At 32.8% G+C, this 20453-nt stretch overlaps 1 protein-coding gene across 1 annotated transcript in view; it reads left to right on the forward strand.

Annotated features, from left to right (window-relative positions):
* LOC127705333 (uncharacterized) overlaps window positions 1–9895 on the forward strand; it is a 45364-nt gene extending 35469 nt beyond the window's left edge. The window contains exons 11-12 of the mRNA XM_052209647.1: window positions 1657–1798; window positions 7831–9895. Coding sequence (XP_052065607.1) covers window positions 1657–1798; window positions 7831–8018 — 330 coding nt within the window. The 3' untranslated portion in view covers window positions 8019–9895. The remainder of the gene's footprint in view (window positions 1–1656; window positions 1799–7830) is intronic.
* Window positions 9896–20453: the final 10558 nt, after the last annotated feature.

A 20453-nucleotide genomic window follows, 5' to 3' on the forward strand; every position in this document is an offset into this window, starting at 1 on the left:
CTTTTCTCATCACTTTGCGTTCGTCGTCCGTAAACTTTTACAAAAATCTTCTCCTCTGAAACTACTGGGCCAAATGCACCCAAACTTAAACACAATCATCAATCAAGTATCTTGTTTAAAAAATGTGTCCGATGACCCCGCCAACCTACCAAGATGGTCGCCATGGCTAAAAGTAGAACATAGGGGTAAAATGTAGATTTTGGCTTATATCTCCGAAACCAAAGCATTTAGAGCAAATCTGACATTGGGTAAAATTGTTTATCAGGTCAAGATCTATCTGCCCTGAAATTTTCAGATGAATCGGATAACCCGTTGTTGGGTTGCTGCCCCTGAATTGGTAATTTTAAGGAAATTTTGCTGTTTTTGGTTATTATCTTGAATATTATTATAGATAGAGATAAACTGTAAACGGCAATAATGTTCAGCAAGATCTACAAATAAGTCAACTTGACCAAAATGGTCATTTGACCCCTTAAGGAGTTATTGCCCTTTATAGTCAATTTTTAACCATTTTTCGTAAATTTTTGTTATCTTTTACAAAAATCTTCTCCTCTGAAACTACTAAGACAAATTTAACCAAACTTGTCCACAATCATCATTAGGGTATCTAGTTTTAAAAATGTGTCCGATGACCCCGCCAACCAACCAAGATGGCCGACATGGCTAAAAAATAGTACATAGGGTAAAATGCAGTTTTTGGCTCATATCTCTGAAACCAAAGCATTTAGAGCAAATCTGACGAGGATAAAATTGTTCATTAGGTCAAGATCTATCTGCCCTGAAATTTTCAGACCAATCAGGCAACACGTTGTTGGGTTACTGCCCCTGAATTGGTCATTTTAAGAAAATTTTGCAGCTTTTGGTTATTATCTTGAATATTATTATAGATAGAGATAAACTGTAAACAGCAATAATGTACAGCAAAGTAAGATCTACAAATAAGTCAACATGATCAAAATTGTCAGTTGTCCCCTTAAGGAGTTATTGCCCTTTATAGTCAATTTTTTACAATTTTCATAAATTTTGTAAATTTTTGTAAATTTTTACATAATATTTTCCACTGTAACTACTGGGCCAAGTTCATTATAGATAGAGATAATAGTAAGGAGCAAGAATGTTCAGTAAAGTAAGATCTACAAACACATCACCATCACCAAAACACAATTTTGTCATGAATCCATCTGTGTCCTTTGTTTGATATGCACATAGACCAAGGTGAGCGACACAGGCTCTTTAGAGCCTCTAGTTTTATATGATAATATAAATTAACAATGTGACTTTGTCAAGCAACATTTTTTTTACTTGTCCACGGACAACAAAGACACAAAAAATTGCATGTCCAGTCGGTCAAATGTACGAGTCGGGCGAGTCGGGCATGGCATTTCCACACCCCTGATAAGTGTTGACAGCATTTAAATTTGTATGCAGTTTTTCCATAGATTGTAATGATTAATCTCGCATTTTTGTTACAATCGCAATAATAAACGTCAATTTTTTTCTTATTTTACAGTATGATAATAACAAATTGTTAGCATCCTCAAACTAATGCAAGCTGTACATTTTTATTCTTATAGCACAACTTTTTTCTGGCGAAGAAAATATTATAATTTGCAGACTGAGTGATAGAATTTATATTTTAGACCTTTGTTCTTTTAGGTGGATAACATTGAATGGGGTAAAGATGGTATGACCTTCTTGACCTCCAGCAGTGAACCAGTTGTTCTTACAAAGTGGACAATTGAAGGTCCAAGGATTCCAGATAAATCATTAAATTACCCTCCTGCTTTTGATGACAAAGGTAAATTATATATACCAGTAATTATTTTAATTGAGACCTGGAGCTGGCATGTCAGTAACTGCTAGTAGTCCTTTTCTAATTTATGTATCATTATAATTTTGCTAAGCCTATTCTGACATTGGACTCAGACTTCTTTCAAACTGAGTTTCACTGAATCTACATTGGCTAGAGGTATAGGGGGAGGGTTGATATCTCACAAAACATGTTTAATCCAACCTCATTTTTGCACCTGTCCCAAGTCAGGAACCTCTGGCCTTTGTTAGTCTTGCATATTTTTTTAATTCTAGTTCATTTATATGTTTTGGAGTTAATTTAGTATGAAGTCCATTTTCACTGAACTAGTACACTAGTTATCAAGTTTGAATTTGGGTAGCGTTACTATTACTGTTCTAGAGTTATGCCCCTTTACAAATGGAAAAATTGCTGAATTTTTCGTTTGCGTTCTTTTACTTGAGTTTGCTTCAACCAAATGTTATGAAACTTATACACAATGCTAATTACCACAAAACACAGATTATGTTTGAATTTGGAGAGCGTCACTATGACCGTTCTTGAGTTATGCCCCTTTACAAATGGTAAATTGCTGAATTTTTTTTGGTTTCCGTTCTCTAAGTTGAGTTGCCTCAACCAAATGTTATGAAACTTATACACAATGATAATTACTACAAAACACAGATCAAGTGTGAATTTGGGTAGCGTCACTTTTACTGTTTTAGAGTTATGCCCCTGTACAAATGGAAAATTTGCTGAATTTTTCGTTTTCGTTCTCTAACTTGAGAGTTTGCCTCAACCAAATGTTATGAAACTTTGTATACACAATGCTTATAACGACAAAACTTGGATAAACCTGTATGAAATATTCCACACAGAATGTACACGGAATATAGTAGGAATATTGCATTGAATTCCTATCAGAAAAGAGTAATATTCTAGTCAGACAGTAGTAGAAATCCACACAGAAAATAGCCGAAAAATATAAATTAGCAGGAATTTCTTAGTAGGAATATTGTATATTCCTACCAGGAATATTTAGATTAGCAGGAATAATTTGGCGGGAAAATAAAATTCCTACTAGAAAACCTGGTAGGAATTTTTAAAAATTCCTCATAGAAAAAAAAAATTTTCTAGTAGGAATCTAAAATATACAAAATGTAAGTGTATATTCACAAATACACATCTGGGTCAATCATTTAAGTTTAAATCTCAACAACAAAGAACAAAGGAAATGCATTGAATATATTCATTTTAAAAAAATTGACTTTTGAAATGTACATGAGGAAGCTGTGATATATTCAAGCTAGAAATTGTGTTATATATGTAGATGGGCAAAAATGTTGATTAGATGAAATTTAAGAGTTATGAACAAATAATGAGTAAAATTATGCACTATTGTTGAATTAACTGATTACTAAATATATTGGCAAACAGATCAAAAATTTCATTTTAAAAGTATGAAAATTACCTTCAATCTACATGAGCCATATTTTCTCATATTTCAATATTGTAGTTGTTTGACCCTTGCAACATTGTGTTCAAACACAACTTTTCATTCTTTTACCCTCCAACTTTTGAATTTCTGAACTGGAACGTGATTACATTTAACACAGCAAAATTTGTGTCATCAGCAAACAGGAATGCAGTTTAAGACAATTAAAAGATTCCATGTAGAAAGATTTTCTAGTAGGAATAAATTATTTCTGGTAGGAATCTTGTAGTAGGAAAATGAATAATCTAATCATATTTTCTGTCCAAATTCCCACTTAAGATTTTCAAAACAGAAAAAAATCCATACACTTCAGACTTTTAAAATTCCAGCTAGATGGTAGGATTTTGTTAGTGAGAAAATAAAAAATCCAGTCAGAATTTTGTTCATTTTCCCTGTCTGCCTACTTTCTATATAGAATCTTTGATTCTAGGTAGATTCCTACTACATTCCTACTAGATTCTAGGTGGAATCCTACTACTTATTTCGTACGGGAAGTATGAATATGGGTACCATCACTTTTATCATTCTTGAGCTACGTTTCTTCATAACATTATATTCAAGCGGGGTCATCATCTGTGTCCCATGAACACATTCCACATTTATATACTTTTGTTTCTTTTTAAAGTCAACAAACTTGATTTTGCATTTTATGAAGACTTTTAAGTACATATCTATATTGTAAAACTATAATTTCTTCTATTTTGCCTATTGTGTTCGTTTTCACTCAGTTTTAAGAATATATGCACTCTGTTCTATTTCCACGGAGTGGTTACAACATTTGTAAAATTACATTGCATCAGTATCTTCTAATTTATTCACACTCAAAAGTAATAAGACATCATTTTTTACAGTTATAAGACCTTTCCGGCTCGTTTTTTTTCTAATAAATTCATGCTTTTGGACACATTTTAATAATTCTATGAATGTCTGGATATACTATTTATTGACGAATGGCTTCAAACATTCATCATACTATTGTTTGTGCTTTTGTCAATAAGTTATGCTAGTATTGATATTTCTGTATCATAGGTTTATTCAACAATGGTTTAAACAGATTTTGACTGATAAATTTTTACCAAAAAGAAGTTTTATCATGTTTTTTCTAAAAGTTAAAAATATATTTTTTCAAATATTAAAAATCAAATTGAAGCAGATAAGTGGTATTCCCGGGAGATATCTATGTTAGTAGTCCACTAATGCTGACATCTTTGCAAGCTTTTATTTTATTATATATCCTAGTTTGTTATGACCAGAAAAATGCCCATGCGTTTGGACTGGACTTGTAGTATGTTCTGCAAGCACACATCTTAGAATAAATCTAGGTTTCACTGAATCTGACGATGGCTCCAAAAAATAATAAAATTATCTAAAAGACATTTAGAAATAAAGTCACTCCATTTTCACAAGAGTTTAAAACCAAGGCCCTATACTACATGGCTTGCTCTGTTATATTTTCAACTTAGCAGTCCAAAGAAAGAAGATTTAACGATGAGTTGAATGTTTTACATGTACGAGAAGGCTTCTAATTGCCTGTTTTGTGTTATTCGTGAAGACTTGCTTGTACTCAAAAAGCCTTTGTCATGTGTTTTCTTTTGGTAAAATAATGATCAATATTACTGCTTCCTACTTCATGAACTGAAAATAAAGTACGATTTAGCCAAACTGCAGTGTAAGTTTGAAAAAAACATTATGCTAAATAAATCGTATATACAGGAAAAAAAAGCGCACTGGAGAATCAAATGTTGGGTCTAGTATTTCACATTGATCTTGTTTGTCCTATGCTAATGGGGATAGGTTTGTTTTAGGGAAACAGTAGATACATCGGACCAGTCTTTGATATTTATCCAACTTATTTCACACAAAACTTGGATTCAATATTTATTTCTGCAGAAAACACTGATAAAGTTTTCCTAAAATTCGGACCAGCTTTTACAAAAGACTATCAGAATTCAAATTTGTATATACGTTGACGGTTTCTACCTTATGCTCCAGTCATATACACCAAACAAAGTTACACTTTATTATATATACCAATATGGAATAATGTTTTGATATGATTAGCAAAATGCTGTGCAAACCTTTTATAGTCCCGCATTATAAGAATATGAGAATGTCACAGCTTCCATCATTCTTTTATGGCAATAGTTACATGTAGTAAGTTATTAACTTTCGCTGGGATAGATGACATATGTGTTGACTCTAAGTTTTTGCTCGAAATACAGTTAGCATATTCTTATTTGCGAACAGTTTAATGGTAATGTCCCAGAATTAATACAAACCTATGATGCTCTCATGGCTCCTTTATTTTAAGCATTTCTCAATTGTTAGAGAAATGTAAACTGTATAAAAAGCATTGAACCAAAAGTATGGACGGCGTTCCTTAACTGTCAAAGTTCGTGTTTGGTTTTATTTCAAAGCACTGAAGACATTGAAGATTTTTCGAGAGACCTATGTCATCATATTTCCTCCAAGACCTTGTTTATACATGCACGGGTAAAGAGCTTGAAATAAAAGTTGTGTATGCAACACACTTCAGCTTTTCCAAGTATTTGGTTGTGTGGAGGGTCTGAGGGATGTAGGAATCATCCTACTCACAAAGCAATTTCAAAAGAAGACAATGATAAAAACAATGTGTGAACAAACTATGTACAGTCAGAAATATTGGAAAATTATTTCATAAACATATATTACAGTAGAACTCACGGATGGTGGTTACATCTTTGAGTAAGTTTAATGTTTAAACCCAGGGAAGAACAATAAGAAGCCCGGTTCTCTGAAAATGTTGTGCACCCTTGCAGCAATTCTTTCTGATGGGGTTTATAGTAGGCTGCTGATGTCAATGCTCCTGCCCATGTTATCTCAATGTTCACAAAAGAAAAATATATGTTTACTTATCACCATTTTATTCAGTAACATAGCGAAATATTTGCCGCTTGCAACCGGTATATGATTAAACAAAAACAAAATAAACTTCAATTCTTTCTTAAGAAACCGAGTAAAAACCAGAAATATATCTCCAAATGTACTTGTAATGTACAACATATCAATTGAAAGCCATTTCCTGTTTTGTCTTTGCCTTTTTCTTGTTGCCCACCTAAATTTCCCTAAAAATGGGCATTTGTTGATTACAATTTTTTTCAAATTGACTCGAAAGTGAACTGCTATTGTTTATTCATTCGTACAAGGTGTAATGCCTGGCCTATTTCACAATTTGGACATTATTTACTGACTTTTTATAACCCCTTGAGTTTTTTTTACACTAAATGAAAAACTAAACTTCCAAACTTTGACTTCAAATTTTACAAATTTGCACAATTTTTCAATTCTACGACCAGGCCTAGGCAAAATTTTAAATTTAAACAATTCTCTATATGAAAATTCATAATTTAGCCTGCAGTTAGGGTGGTCCATTAAAGTTGAAAATTTGTTGGCTTGGTCACTCCACTATAGTAATCCTTTGTTAATTTATGTATCATTGTCATTTTGCTTAGTTTCTTCTGTTACCTATTCTAACATCAGACTCTACTTCTTTTAATAAAGTGAGTTTTACTGTGCATATTGCTTTGTGTTTGTTTATTCCACATTGGCTAGAGGTATAGAGGGAGGGTTGAGATTTCACAAAACATATGTTTAACTCCGCCTCATTCTGCACCAATTCCATTCTGCCTGTCTGATTCTGTTTACTTTTGATAGAGACTCCCAAAGATGACAACTTGGTATGCAATGTTATCAATACGCACTACAGCCTTGGTTCACCTTTTTGGAGTCATAATTTTTAGCTTACCTTGCCATTACTTGGCGTCCGTCATTCTCTGTTAACTCTAACAAAAATATTCTTGTTTGAAACTACTATAGGCCAAATTCAACAAAATTTGGCCACAATCATCATTGGTGTATTTAGTGTGAAAAATATGTCCAATGGCTTTGCCTGCCAACCAAGATGTCTGACATGGCTAAAATAGAACATAGGGGTAAAATACAAGTTTTGCCTATTATTTTGAGAACTGCTATAAATAGAGAACATCTGAAAATTGGACAAACATGTTCAAAATGTTGAGCTCTACATATTGTTCATTTACACCAAAACTGTCATACTACTTCTTATAGGAGTTATTGCCCTTATATGATGAATTTTACCATTTTTTATATTTTTTTTTTTATACTAAAATGTGGTCATTGTTAAGATCGATGCAGGTGGTCTTCTATTTATAATTATCGGTCGTCCCACTGTCTATATCACTCTGCTCAGCTCTTAATATTATTCCATATCACGGCATTGTGATGTCAAATATGTTGACCCAGCCTTAATAACTTTGACCCGGACATATCAGCAACATCATAATGTTTGAACCGACGTTGATAGGTTTGACCCTAACTTATCAAGTCAACTTTCGGTTGCTGGTGAAACCAAGAAAACACTTTCAAAAGACGCAAATAAAGCCCGATAAATCGATTATCAGGTTATCTGCATATGTATATTGTAAAATATCAACATGCAGACAACCGGATAATCGATACTTATAGGGTCCACCCTTTTTTTCTTCAGGAGTGGTAACAGAGAAGAACCTTGTTATTAAGAAGGTGATTACTGATCCTGATGACCTTGACCAGGAAGAGAATGAGGAGGACTCAGATTCTAACATTGATCCTGAATTAGATGATGAAGATGAAGACGATGATGATGTAGGAGAAGATGATGAAGATGATGAAGATGAAGACGATGATGATGAATAAGAAGATGGAAAAGATGAAAAAGCGGAAGCTGGTGTTCCATTGTGGCAGACATAATGTTTTAATTACAAAATAAAATATTATTGATGATATGTACATAGCCCAAAATAAAACCAATTGCTTAGGCTAGTCATTGTGTCTGGTGCTCTGCTTTTGCACAAATTGGCATTTCATTTGTGCTAAAAAAAAACTTTCATTTGCACCACAAACCATATTTCAATTTTGCCAAGTTATTGGCAGTGTTCTTAAAATGCAGAAGGATTTTACAGCCGTTCAGAAGAAAACCAAAAGTTACCATATTTGTGTTCCACAGTCACCCCTTTGATTTGTTCATTATGAGGTTAAGTGTTACACATGTTTGCCAAATCTGAATTTTTACTCTGGTTTTGCCGTTCACTGAACATTGAATGGTGGTAGAGTGAGCAGAACATGATATATTTTGTAAACTGATGAACTGAAACCTAATTTCAGGTTTTCAAACACTTTCATGAATACAACACCATGCTTCGGTTAGAAAAGTTGACATTAAAATCTGTCAATAGAAAGTAGTTATTTAACATGTTAAAATTAGTTTATTATTGTTTTTTTTAAAGTATTTTTTAATGTTTTTGCTTGTTATGTATTAAGTATTCTTTTAAGATTTTGTAATTGTTTTAGCTTTTAAGTATTTGTTTGATGAACGTGGTAAATCATATCAAACTGTCAAAGTGCAGAGTATCTTAGAAAATCTTACTCGCCCTTCCCCACTCCTCAACTCAATAGTTATCAAAGGTACCAGGCTTATAATTTGATACGCCAGACGCGCGTTTCGTCTACATAAGACTCAAAGTCATCATGTGTAGTTTACCATATATATACTAAATTCCTCCTTTGATTTCATCATTTTTGCCTACTTTACCATCTATATGAAGTATTGTGAATGCATTATCTTAAGGCATATGTCATCAAAGCTTTCATTCTTGATAAGATTGTTTTTCATCGTCATATAATAACTGCATTTTGATTTAATAATTTTAGAAAATTTTGAAATATGTCAAACTTTTGCACAATATTTACTATTTTATTTGTAGGAAAGAACATGCAAAACTGTTTTAGGAGACACTTGATCTCTTTGTTAATTCAGTCTATTTTGGTTAGAAAAATAACCTGTGTCTGTAACTTTATCTTGTGTTACAGTAAAATTGTTTTATTAACTCTTAAATAATCGTATTTAAGTATTGAAATCAGTTAATGTTTCATTTTTGGTAAAGTAGCAGGGCAAAATAATCCCTAAAACGTACCTCGTCCTTTTGACATTCATCGTTTGACAGGTATGGGTTGCCAAAAGAAAAAATAATTTTAAAACATGTGTCTTGATTGTTTTTATTTCACTTGTTCTCAGATTGAATCAGTACAATGCAAAGGTTATATTTGAACAATATTTTCTACTTCAAATTTTAAAGTATATTGTGTATATAAACCAAAAAGGACCAATATTTCTTAGTTTCTGAAAATATATTTATATTGTGCTATCTTCTTTAAGAGCTACCTACTCATACTTTATTTCAAAGTTCTGTCATTTAGTTTTTATCTTTTCACATAATTATCCTATGCTAGTATAATCCTTTGAAATGAATGTATGTTTTACAACCTAAAGCTTTAAAACAAGGTTAATGACCTACACTTTCTATACTAATTCATAAAATGCTTTTAGAAAAGAACGTCAAAAGTTTTGCAGTACTCTTTTTCCCTGCTGTACTGTTTTTCTTCTATACAGTATAACAAAAGCAGCAATAAAATTTATATTTAGAATCTCATTATCTGATTTAAATTGAAACACATCAAAGTTTTTTTCATTATCATGCCATATAAAATCACATAATCCCTGGAAAAGATAATACTTATCACTAACTATATCACAGAATCATAGTTAGGGGTATACAGGAATAGCTATCTATCTGTTTGTCTTTGCCTGTTTCAATGACGGGAAGGATAGTAATGATGCTTGGTATTATTCTTGAAGACCCCAGAAGGTGTGTCTGAGATATAGTTGGAATGTCTGTCTTCAAGGGTCAAATTCACAAACATTTTTTTTCAAATATAGAAAGTCCTGATCGCCTCAGAGTATTTTTAAATGCCTTGAAAGATACTAGTGGTGATTGGTATTATTGCCCTTCATAAGAGTGTGTTGCAAATTAAATTGGAAATGTCAGACGAAAAAGAACAAAGAAAGACCATCAATTCTTTAAAAATCAGTTATCTGAACAAATGCTCTATTTTAATTTTACACTTTAAACCTATGCTTTTCTTAAGCTTTAGTCTACTAACATTTTTAAATTTTTTAAACATTTATGAAGCGCACTCATGTACTGAGAGAACAAAAATTTGTAAAGGTTCTGCGGAACCCAGTGTCTCGTCTACTTTTGCTGTTAGTCACAGGCTCATCAAAAATGGGGAAAAATTATTAAAAATTTTCCTCTAGATACTATCTTTATATTGTAAGAAGCTTCTGTCCAAGTTTGGTAAAAATTCCAGGATGGTTTATGAATCTAATAAACGTTTTTAAGACACTTTAAACCTATGCTTTTCTTAAGCTTTAGTCTACTAACATTTTAAATTTTTTAAACATATACGAAGCGCACTCATGTACTGAGAGAACAAAAATTCGTAAAGGTTCTGCGGAACCCAGTGTCTCGTCTACTTTTGCTGTTAGTCACAGGCTCATCAAAAATGTGGAAAAATTATTAAAAATTTTCCTCTAGATACTATCTTTATATTGTAAGAAGCTTCTGTCCAAGTTTGGTAAAAATCCAGGATGGTTTATGAATCTAATAAACGTTTATAAGACTTACTGCAGACTGTATGTAATGTTAACTGGAAGAACAACTATTTTATTTTTTCCATTTATAAGTAAAACATGATTTTTTTTTTCAAAATTTACTTTTGGATACTATCTTATGATCATAAGCAAGCTTCTGTCCATGTTTAATAGGGAAAGGCTTTCCAATAGAATGTCCAGGCCATGTACAGCAAATTTATACAGCGCTGCTTCCCTGTCAGAGAATGAGCTGGGAAAAGAGATTGGAAACCAGCTAGGACTACAGAAATTTCTTGTACGGTATGTGACCACAGATGGAGATGGACGTTCAGCTAGAGGTATTGAAGATGTCATTAAAGCTCTCGAACCAATGTGGAAGTTAGAAAGACTGGCAGATCCAGTACATTTGGGACAGTCTCAATTCAGGGCCTCTAATCGAGCTCAATACAATGCGGGAATGTTCCATGGAAAAACAAAAGAGGAAAATAGACAACTGAAGACAGTGTTTAGCAAAGATCTCAAGTGCAGATGTTCCATGATAATAAATAAACTGATGGAAAAGTACGACAAAAACAAGTTCTAGATGCAACTCTTCGCTGCTAAGATGGTGACTGCACCCTGTGTCTGGAAAATTCCATTGTCTGCAAAGGTGATGTTGCACTTAACTGGTGGAGTCGTTCATCTTGTCCACATACCAAATCACTGCCCTGCAAATGGATAAAACAGACAAATTTTTACTACAAGAAATCCTGAAAATGAAATTAACTAAAGCAGCTGTTGAAAGTATGAAACTGTATGACAATACAAACAAAAATGAAGGAGTACATAGAGCACTGACTGTAAATTTGCCCAAAAATGTAATTTACTCCATAAATTTGGAAGGACGACTTGCTTCAGGAGTACATAGAAAAAATAACATGCCGGGAACTTCAACCCAACTGAAATGTAAGAATCTAGGAGTAGACCTTTCAACACGAAGTCAACTTTACCTGAAGAAAATGGACACTGACTTTAAATACAACCAGGATCATGTACTTAGACCAGCAGTTCAAGAAAGGAGATTAAAGCAATGCAGAAAAGCTAGCTGAGCACAAGACATGGAGAGAAATGAATAAAAAGCATGACCATTACAGCAAAGGTCAATTAGATCCACAGCCTGCCTTACAGTTCTATGACAGCTACTGCAAACAAAAGCTTCCAAGACCTGCTGCAGACTGAGATACCAGCTGATCCACCAATAGATCAACAGCAAACAGAATCATAAAAGGTCCTTTTTAGGACCACCCAAATATTAAAAAAAAGAATCTAAAGTTGTTATACATCAGTTTTGAAATTTCTTTTCTTTTACTCTCGCATTCTGATATAAATTTTTTGCCAGCCCTAGAATAATAATAAAAATAAATGTACCCAATTAATATATTACCCAAATTATTATTGTTCATTTTTAACTCCACTCTGCAAGCCCAAGCAGGAACGGTTGAAACACATGACTGTCGGCTGTTGTTGAAACCATGAGGTTCCAACGACAGATGTTCGACAGTAATGCATTTCGAATTGTGGCACAGGTGCGAAACATTATAAGTTTTATCAACAAAAATATACTGATGATGCACCATGTAGGCAAGCCTGTGCACATGCATTTGTCTCCACCCTCTGGCATCTGGAAATTTACAATTAATAACCCCATATTTGCCATTAGGTGTACATAAACCTGTCCAAATTTGACACTTCCCGTTATAGCCAGGTGCAGAGCTATCATTCAGTTTTAGTCTATATTTTTGAAAAAATGCATCCATTTTGAAGAAAGACATAAGAGTAGTAATATATTCTAAAAATAAAAAGGGGTCCAACAGTATTGACAGAAAGGGCTGAAACAGGGGTCAAAGGGCGTTCAGTGCATCATGTGCATCAAAATGCCCCAAAATGCCCAAAAATGCACATTATCACATAATCATGATTTATATAGTTAAAATTACAATAAACAAATATTATTTATCATTTGAAGTGACTTTCTGCCAATAAAGTTGGTCCATTCTTTATTTTCAAGATTTTGGATATCAACCTCGATCTTAGGCCACAGATCACAATTAGTTCCTGTATTAGTTCTTTATAACGTTTTGTCTAATTAAAAAAAAAACCTGTTTTTTTTTTGTCAAATCTTTTGTGTGTGTAATGTACAGTACAAGTCCAGAAATATTGAACGTTTACATCTTACAAATTTAGCCAATACACATCCATACCCCTATTGACAAGTCAAGAGATGTTCCGAAAACTGTCAATATTGCCTTTTTGCACCTGGCCTAATCACTCTTTCCATATCAAAATCAGATAAAACATCAAAAAATTTATTTCAGCTCTCTTCTTTCATTTCCACCTTATAAAAACTAAGAAATGTAAGAGAAAAGGAAAGAAAAAAAATAAAGAAAGACAAAATACACTTTAATTAAAGGGAACTATATTCGTGAACAACGAAAAGAAAAGTGCGGTCATTAATTGTGGTCTTGGGTCTACCAATCAACATGGCTGACATGGCTAAAAATAGAACATAAGGGTAAAATGCAAGTTTTGTCTATTATTTTTTTAACCATTATAAATAGAGAAAATATGAAAGGAGCAAATATGTTAAGAATAATGAGTTTTACTTATAGGAGTCATTGCCCAAAAATGACTTTTTTTTTCAATTTTGCCTATTATCATGTAAACTATGATATTCAGAGAGAAACATTTTTTTTTCTGTTATGCCTTATATGATTTAGATTATAATAGATAATTAAAACTTTAAATCACAAAATGATCAGCAAGGAAAGATCTATTAATAAGGCAAAGAAACTAAACAGACTAAATAATCAGTAATACAAGATCTACAAAACAGATTTTTGTCAGTAAGTCTATTCTCCTCTACAATGTTGGAGAGTGTCCTTTGTTAAATATGCAAATAGACCAAGGTGAGCGACACAGGTTCTTTAGAGCCTCTAGTTTTATATCTAGTGGATGCCTGTCCTGAAAACTTTTCAAACTGCACAGGTTAGTCTGTACTCTGGGTAGATTTTGAGGTATAAATACAGCTATTTTGTCCATTTGTTATGATGAACCTTAAAATGTACAGTTTCATTGGTGAATGCAGTAGATACACTCATTATCATGAAACTGAACCTTGACTTATAATTAACCTATGTACATCAACATGCAACGTTCACCGAATGGTAAAATTATTATGTTGAACATGGGCCCTGAATATCTTCTAATTGCTTGGATCCACATGTTTCTTCTATGGTCAGTTTGGGGAAACCTGTTGAACGACAATTTTAGGTGCCTCCGACCGTTGCCATTACATAACGACACTCAACAGTGCTTATCGTCTTCTTTGCTTGTCTTCTCGGCGTCCATCTTATTCGACTTACCGACCTTAGCCTCGATTCTAGTTTTTAGCGGAACTTATAAATATTCTTTGAGAATGGAGTATAATTTATGTAGAAAATAATGAATGAAAAACGAATGTGTAACATGGAAACAAACAACAACCACTTAATATAGGTTCCTGACTTTGGACAGGCACATACAGAATGTGGCGGGTTAACCGTTAAACTAGTTCGAAGATGCCAACCCTCCCTTAACCTGGGACAGTGGTGTAACAGTACAACATAAGAACAAAAGTTGAAAAAGACTTAACTCATCAGATGGATACTAATAGACATACATCTGCCAAAAAATCTGCCAAAAACACAGTGGACATGGACGGGTATTTGTACACCACAACAACAAAAGTTCACTTAAGTACAGATCTGAGAGAGTACTCAAAAAGCATAAAAGATTTATGTAAAGTCGGGTATACATATAACAAAAGGGTAGAGCTTTTAACCGACATGCACATATCTGATAAGCACAAGACATTTTAAAAACACATAAAACAAACAAAAAAAACACTTCATGCAAATCATAAATGCTGGTATCATGCACAGCAATTTATAGCAATTACTAAGCAGATAAAGCAGACATAAAATGTAGACACACTTACATTCATGCAGTAGCTATTGAGCACTAAAAGTAATTCACGCATTTAGAACACAAAATAAAAAGTAGGCAACACAAATATGAAAGAAAGAGCATATAAAAAAAAAATAAGTGTTCTAAAGCTCACTGAGATCTGCAGGACAACTGACACGAACTGCACTTCCAATTTCCAACTAAACTTTTGAACTGATTCGAAGGCATTTCTTCCCTCATCTTATTGGGTAGTTCGTTCCAGAGGTTGGCTCCTGCATATCTGAATGAGTAAAGCCCATGGGTAGTTGTCCTTACCCTGGGAACAACAGCTGTATTGTCATTTCTGAAAGAGTAACCACAGTTTTTAATTTCAATACACTGGACATTGTTTATGAACATTTTCACATCTCTATTGCTATCATTCTAATTCTTCTGATTTTTAAACTTTGTAATTTTGATTTAAGTAATACATGTAGTTGTTGTAGTGCTTCAAAGTAATTTGTGGTAACGACATTTCCGACTTAATAAATTACCAGTTATACATAGACTACGTTCATTAATACCCAAAACATCACAAAGGACACGGGATTGTTTTTGATAATTCAAACTAAATATGTATTGCTATACATATATATGATCGTATAGTCCTTCATCAGTCGATATTGTGTATTTATTATCATGAAATTGAACAAGATCGTGCTTTCCTCAAACTGTTTACGTTTTTATTTTCGTTTTTGTTTTACTAAATCCGTTAGTTGTAGCTGGTAGATACATTAGTCTGATGGAAAGTGATTTACAGTATTAAGTGTTCTTGCTGATACGTGATTTGAACTGATTTTCAATACACTCTCATATCATACTTTGTGTTTTGCCATGGTGTCAGTTGTTTTTTTGTGTAGTGTGCCAATCGGATAAATTAAGACATTTCCAGCTCATTTTTAGAGTTTGTTCTTAATTTGTACTGTTACAAATTTAACTATCCTAGTAAAGGGGAGGATTAATCACTTATAAACATGTTTACCTCCGCCGAATTCTATATGTACCAAAATATTCTCAAATAAGGAGTTTATACTTCGGTGGTTGTCGTTGGTTGCTGTCTTTCTGTGGAAAGACCTATTGATTTTCTTCTTCTGAGTATTATTTTTTTTCTTCTTCCGCCACTTCTTGCATATATAAATTTTGTTTTGCAAGATGTCGCTTAGATGTTTGGTATATAATATCGAACAGTTTATGCACCTTTGAAATTCACCCTGCGTAACGGAATATTTTTCTTTTTAGGAGTTATCTCCCCAAACACTTTCCTGTGAGTTCATCTCCTCTGTAACCTTAAAGAAAGCGACAAATTTATTTTACCAAATTGCTCGTTATATCCTCAGGATGTTTTGTCTAGTTATGACCGAAACGATACGAAAACTCCATATGAGAGTTATTTCCCCTTTTGTATTCGACATAAGGAATACTAAGTATATAAATGTATAGCATGAATGGTAAGTGATAGAGACCTAAAATAAATTGATTTGCGGTCCTTAGATCATTTAAGTGAAATTGAGGTCAAGGTCAAAGGTCAAGGTCATATTCTAAATTTTAACTTTTCCTTGTTTTATTATTTCCTCTGTCACTTTGAAAGATATATATATAAAAGAACTAGTGAAAAATGTTCGCCTAACTGTGATTAAGATACGATACATTTGGCCTTAAACAATCCAATGACATCTTATAGGAGTTATTGTCCCTGAAATGATTAAATTTAAGGTTAATTATTACTTCAATTTGATACACGATAAAGCTATAAGGTCTTTTGCAAACAGTTCGTTGACATATGACCTTGAAAAATATCACCCGGAAGTGACATTGAGTAAACCGGAAGTTGCTATTTTTGCACTTATTTCCTGGAAAAGTACATAGAAACTATGTTTTTTAACTATGCATACATAAACCTTCCATTTAAAACCGGAAAAGACTTCCATTAAACCGGAAATACCTAATATCTTCACTATTATAGACAAAAGTATATAAAAACCATATATTTTTGGAATCAGTGTAAATAAAGCTTTCATGTGAGACCGGAAGTGACTTTTTTAAACCGGAAGTTGACAATGATCTCCCTTATTTTAGGCAAAAATATATTCAAACATTTATTTATTGAATCAGTATGAAGAAACTAATGCTTGGACGCCAAAAGTAACTGAATAAACCAGAAGTAGCTTCACGTCAATAATTTAGAAATTTGATGTGGAAAGATCTTCAATTGTTCGCTGAACAATTGGTTTTTTATTATACTTAACTTTCTTTTATTTGACTTTGTAAATTATTACTATTACAGTTTATTTTTGGTAACATTCACTTGATGTGGCTCGGTACTTATACATCCAGTCATAATGTTATTGTGCTATTGTAAATTTTTGTATTTTTGTTTTTCGTATTGATAATGTGCTTTGTCTATATGCCTTTTTGTTTTTCTTTGTTGATATTTTTGTTTATTTTTATAGTTACTAGTATTATAATTGAAACATAATTTGACTGCTGTACCCTTATTTTTGACATTTTTACTTATTATACCTGTTTGTTTTGTTCACACATCGTTTTCAATATAATAGAATTTTATGCGACTGTCATACAAGTGAGAGGTTTAGCTAGCTATAAAACCAGGTTAAATCCACCATTTTCTACATAAGAAAATGCTTGTACGAAGTCAGGAATTTGACATTTGTTATCGATTCGTTTGATGTGTTTGAGCTCTTGAATTTGCCATTTACCTAGGGACTTTCCGTTGAGAATTTTTTTCGGAGTTCGGTGTTTTTGTTTTTATACATTTTATAGGCAAACCACTAATTGAACTAATAACCAGAAGAAAAAAATGCACAGGAATCTGCGCGTTGGCAAAATAGATGTCTATTATTTGATACTAAACCCCCTTACGAAAGGTATAGTGCTTGATTTTCATATTGCGGAGACATAATCTTTCTATAAGTTCAACTGATGTCTGAAGCTGGCATGTCAGTAACTGCTAGTAGTCCTTGGGTTATTTATGTATCATTGTCGTTTTGCTTAGTTTCTTCTGTTACCTATTCTGACATCGGACTTGGACTTATTTCAAACTGAGTTTTACTTAGCATATTAATGTGTGTTTGTATATTCAACATTGGTTAGAGGTATAGGAGTAGGGTTGAGATCTAATTAAATATGGGTAACCCTGCTGCATTTTTGCGCCTGTCCCAAGTCAGGAGCCTTTGGAATTTTTTAGTTTTGTATGTATTTTAAATTTTAGTAAGTTTATATGTTTCGGAGTTAAGTGTGACGTCCATTTTCACTGAACTAGTACACAATTGTGTTAAGGGGCCAGGTGAAGCCCGCCTCCGGGTGTTGGATTTTCTCGCTGTGTTAAAGACCCATACGTGACCTCTGGTTTTTTCTGCTGTTTTGTCTGGTTGTTGTATCTGACACATTCCCCATTTCCATTCTCAATGTTGTAGGTTGGGCACGTAGTAAAAATAGTCTTTTTAGATTTTGAAAACATAATTAGATGTCATCTGACGAAAAAAAAAAACAAACAACAGAAACAAGATTCAGTTGCAGTTTGTGCTAGGTATAGCAAATATTTTTTAACATAAAGACTGAAATATGCAAAACCGGCAACAAAAGTTGCATTATCTCATATTTAGTGGTTAAAATAACACAAAAGTGGTCTTTATCAAAAGTGAAAATCCAATTATTGAATCTTGAAAACGTAACATTTTTTGTCTACCCTGTGAACCTCATGAATTTAACCTTTCTATTCAATTATAATTTTGGATATTAAGGTTTGACAAGGGCCATAATTGTAGATTATTTCTCTTCATCACTAAGGTCAAAATTGTAACGAAGTTAAGTTGCTATTTCCTTCGCGTCCGATGGGAAACCATGAAGAATTTATATATAATTATATTTTATCGAATATCAGTAATGACTTTTCAAAGTGGTTTGATCTTAAAACCCTTGACAATCTTTGTAACAGGAAATGTTTCTATAATAGATCTGTATTTCAAATCGGCTATCTTTGATAGACTTTTTGTGGAGTTATATTTATTTAATAATTTCAACATGTTAGGAGAAACATATTTGTGGATGTTATGTTTTATTTACTTGATTTGTTCATGCAAATGTCAGGGATTAGAGAAGTTTGTTGTCCCAATGTTGGACAACAGAGGGGCGCCACTAGTTGCAATCGTAGATACAACTAGCATCAGTTCACATATTGTCCGGTCAATGCCATTACGCGAGATAATCAACGCAACAATAGAATGCAAATTAAACGAAACACTGAAAGATGTTTAAGTGTCGAGTAAAGTTTTAAAGAACGTAAACGACCAGATGAATACCTTACAACAAAAGGTTGACAAACGTATTGAAAATAGTCAGGTCCAATTTACTGTAGTCAAGCAGGATATTATTGAGAAATTGAGGAAAGAAATTGAAGAGAAAATTTCACATGAAATCCTTGAACAAATGAAAAAGGTGACCACGACTCTTAATACTGTGACCAAAGATATAAATGAAAAGGTGACGAATTTAACTGACAATGTGGACATCATACAATCAGAATTAAGAGAAACCATACTGTCTGTTGATAACAATGTATCAAATTTAGCAGGTCAACTAGCAAAACATTTCAACAAATTAGATACCTTCCGTTTAGGGTTGAAGGGGTTGAATATAAACACAAACGAAATTCAGGACCAAGTTTAAGTCCTCAGATCCAATAAACAGAGGAAACGTAGGAGCTATTGAAACGACGATGAAAACTATAAAAGAACAAATCAAGCAACTAAATTCAAGAGGTAAGATAAAATGACTTTATAACTTACATCTAAATTCATCGAAGATGGTAGAGAAATAAACTTTACGACAAAAGAGACCATACTTTTTTCAATCGTCAGCTTTCCAGTAAAGTCCTATAGTAAATGTACTTCGAGTCATTATACTTGGTTATTAAGTTGCAAAAGGTCCAATAGTAAATGTACTTGGTTATTAAGTTGCAACAGTCCTATAGTGAATGTACTTCGAGAAATTATACTTAGTTATTAAGTTGCCGAAGTCCAATAGTTAACGTATTTCGAGTCATTATACTTGGATAGTAAGTTGCAAAAGTCCAATAGTAAATGTATTTCGAGTAACTATTATTTAGCTTGTGTTTCGGATTGAAAGAGTCGTTACTTATAGTGAAACTTATGTTAAAGTTGAGGTATTCTCTTCGAGCGTATAAAAGACACCTTTATTGTATATTTGCATGATATATGGACTTTTTAGTAAGTGTTTTTTTCACCATAAAAATATTTTGAAAATGTGTTGTGAGTGAACAGGTTTTCATAAACGATTCACAAAACATCATATGAACATTGTAAAAATAATCTAAATATATATATATATACCTGTCTAGTTAAACTAAGCAATAAAGACTTTATCTTGCAAAGAATTCATGCTATTAATCACTTGTGATAAATGTTTCCATGAAAACTGTTTAGCTAAGACTTTCCAGAAAAGAAAAATACTGAAATATATCATAAATTAACTCATTATTCAGACGTTAGTCTTTTGTTATAACTGTAGATTTGTTTTTAATCCCCGGACTACTGTTTCAACTTAGAAGGAATTATAACGGCAGGGTAAATTTTGACAAA

The sequence above is a fragment of the Mytilus californianus genome, unplaced genomic scaffold (assembly GCF_021869535.1).
Source record: "Mytilus californianus isolate M0D057914Y unplaced genomic scaffold, xbMytCali1.0.p SCAF_6, whole genome shotgun sequence".
NCBI classification, from domain to species: Eukaryota; Metazoa; Mollusca; class Bivalvia; order Mytilida; family Mytilidae; genus Mytilus; species Mytilus californianus.